The sequence below is a fragment of the Mus caroli genome, chromosome 5 (genome assembly GCF_900094665.2).
Source record: "Mus caroli chromosome 5, CAROLI_EIJ_v1.1, whole genome shotgun sequence".
Lineage (NCBI taxonomy): Eukaryota > Metazoa > Chordata > Mammalia > Rodentia > Muridae > Mus > Mus caroli.
The window spans coordinates 130,474,787-130,476,650 of record NC_034574.1 but is presented as its reverse complement, the minus strand read 5'-3'; the positions used below and the strand labels follow the sequence as shown (position 1 = coordinate 130,476,650).

The 1,864-nt window shown below is 48.6% G+C and overlaps 1 protein-coding gene across 6 annotated transcripts in view; it reads left to right on the top strand.

The window, feature by feature from the left end:
• Agfg2 (ArfGAP with FG repeats 2) overlaps window positions 1-1,864 on the top strand; it is a 34,091-nt gene that overhangs the window by 16,944 nt on the left and 15,283 nt on the right. For all 6 annotated transcript variants that reach the window (XM_021163615.2, XM_021163612.2, XM_021163614.2 and 3 more), the window contains exons 2-3: window positions 232-325; window positions 837-952. In XM_021163615.2, coding sequence (XP_021019274.1) covers window positions 232-325; window positions 837-952 — 210 coding nt within the window. The remainder of the gene's footprint in view (window positions 1-231; window positions 326-836; window positions 953-1,864) is intronic.

Sequence of the window (1,864 nt, the reverse complement as noted above, 5' to 3'; positions counted from 1 at the left end):
CTCTACCACTGAGCCACGCCCCCAACCCCTCCCTGGGGGATTCTAGGCAGGGACTCTACCACTGAGCCACGCCCCCAGCCCCTCCCTGGGGGATTCTAGGCATGTGCTCTACCACTGAGCCATGCCCTCAGCCCTGGATGGGGTCCTGACTGAGACCATCTTCTGTGCTGTTACTTCATTTCTTCATCCTCACTCCTGTGCACTCACCCGCCACGGCCCACCTCTCTACAGGAGAGGCCTGAACCCCCCTCATCGAGTCAAGTCAATCTCCATGACAACTTTCACTGAGCCAGAAGTCCTGTTCCTCCAATCTCGTGGAAATGAGGTGAGCAGACGCTGAGGGAAGGGATGGAGGCTGCAGCTATCATGCCACTTGGTAGCAAAGCTTTGCCTCACATTTCTCTATTTAGTGTGTCTGTCTGTCTGTCTGTCTGTGGTAATGGAGGACAACTTTTATGAGTTGGTTCTCTGCTTTCACTATCTGGGTCCTAGGGATTCAGTTCAGGCCATCGGCTTTTTTTTTTTTTTTTTGCCAGCCCCCCGAAGTTTCTTTGGGGATGAACTTTTTCTTCCATATTTTTAGTATCTGCCACCATTGTTTGCCTTATGTGTATTGCATGTTTGCATAAGGCCTGACCTATTCGATCATAAACTGTGGGGCAGGGATTATGTCTGTTTTGTAGATGAATGTGGATCCCCAACACACACACTGTATCCAAGTTCAGTAGATCTTTTATCTTTGAGTATATTGGCCTGACATCATTAATCAGAGCTTCACTAACAGTGCCATTTACACTCCAGGCCTTCTACCGCTTCTACCGCCTCTGTCCCTTCAGGTCTGTCGAAAAATCTGGCTCGGTCTTTTTGATGCTCGGACATCGTTGATACCAGATTCCAGGGATCCTCAGAAGGTGAAGGAGTTTCTCCAAGAAAAATATGAGAAAAAAAGATGGTAAGAAGGAAGAAAGAGACATATCCAAGGCAGTTTGCCCACAATCCCATTTCCAAAGTCTTACTGGTGTTTCTCTGTGACCAGGTTTGGAATGGGTCTTTTCCTCACCCCAACTCCCAGATTCAGTTAGACCTAAATTCTGACTTCAAAGTAACAAATTGAAACTGGGCATATTGGTTCATGCCTATAATCCCAACACTCTGGGAGAATACAGCAGGCAGGAGAATTAGAAATTCAAGGTCATAGTGATAGTGGTGCCCACCTTTAGTCCCAGCACTCCATAGATAGAGGCGGGTGAATCTCTGTGAGTTCGAGGTTAGCCTGATCTACAAAACTTACCTGGATTTGAACTCAGGACCTTCAGAAGAGCAGTCAGTGCTCTTAACCACTGAACCATCTCTCCAGCCCTTGATAGATCTTCTCGTCAGCACACCTAACTTTATATGGGATCTGAACTCAAGGCCCCGTGGTTATACAACAAGGACCTTACCCACTGGGCCATCTCTGAGACCACCTCGTTGGGGTATCCTAGCATTAAGATGCTTGCAGAACGTTTGGGGAGTGGGAAGGGAGTCTTCTCCAGCAGAACTGAGGGCAGGGCAGGCTGAGCTCCATGTTGGATAAGATACACACATGCTCTCTATGGAAATGAGGAGAAATCTGAGGAAGCATGGTGGTGCAGCCTGGTGATCCAGCTACCCCAGAGACTGGGAGACAAGGAGGGAATGGGCAGGGCCTCTTTGGGCTATGGAAATGTATTCATGGCCAGCCTTGGCAAGCCAGTGAGACCCTGTCTCAAAATAGAAAGTACAGAAAGAGCTTCAGTGTGATCTGTGGGAGGCCCTGGGGGCGATCTCTAACACACACACACACACACACACACACACACACATACACACACACACACACACA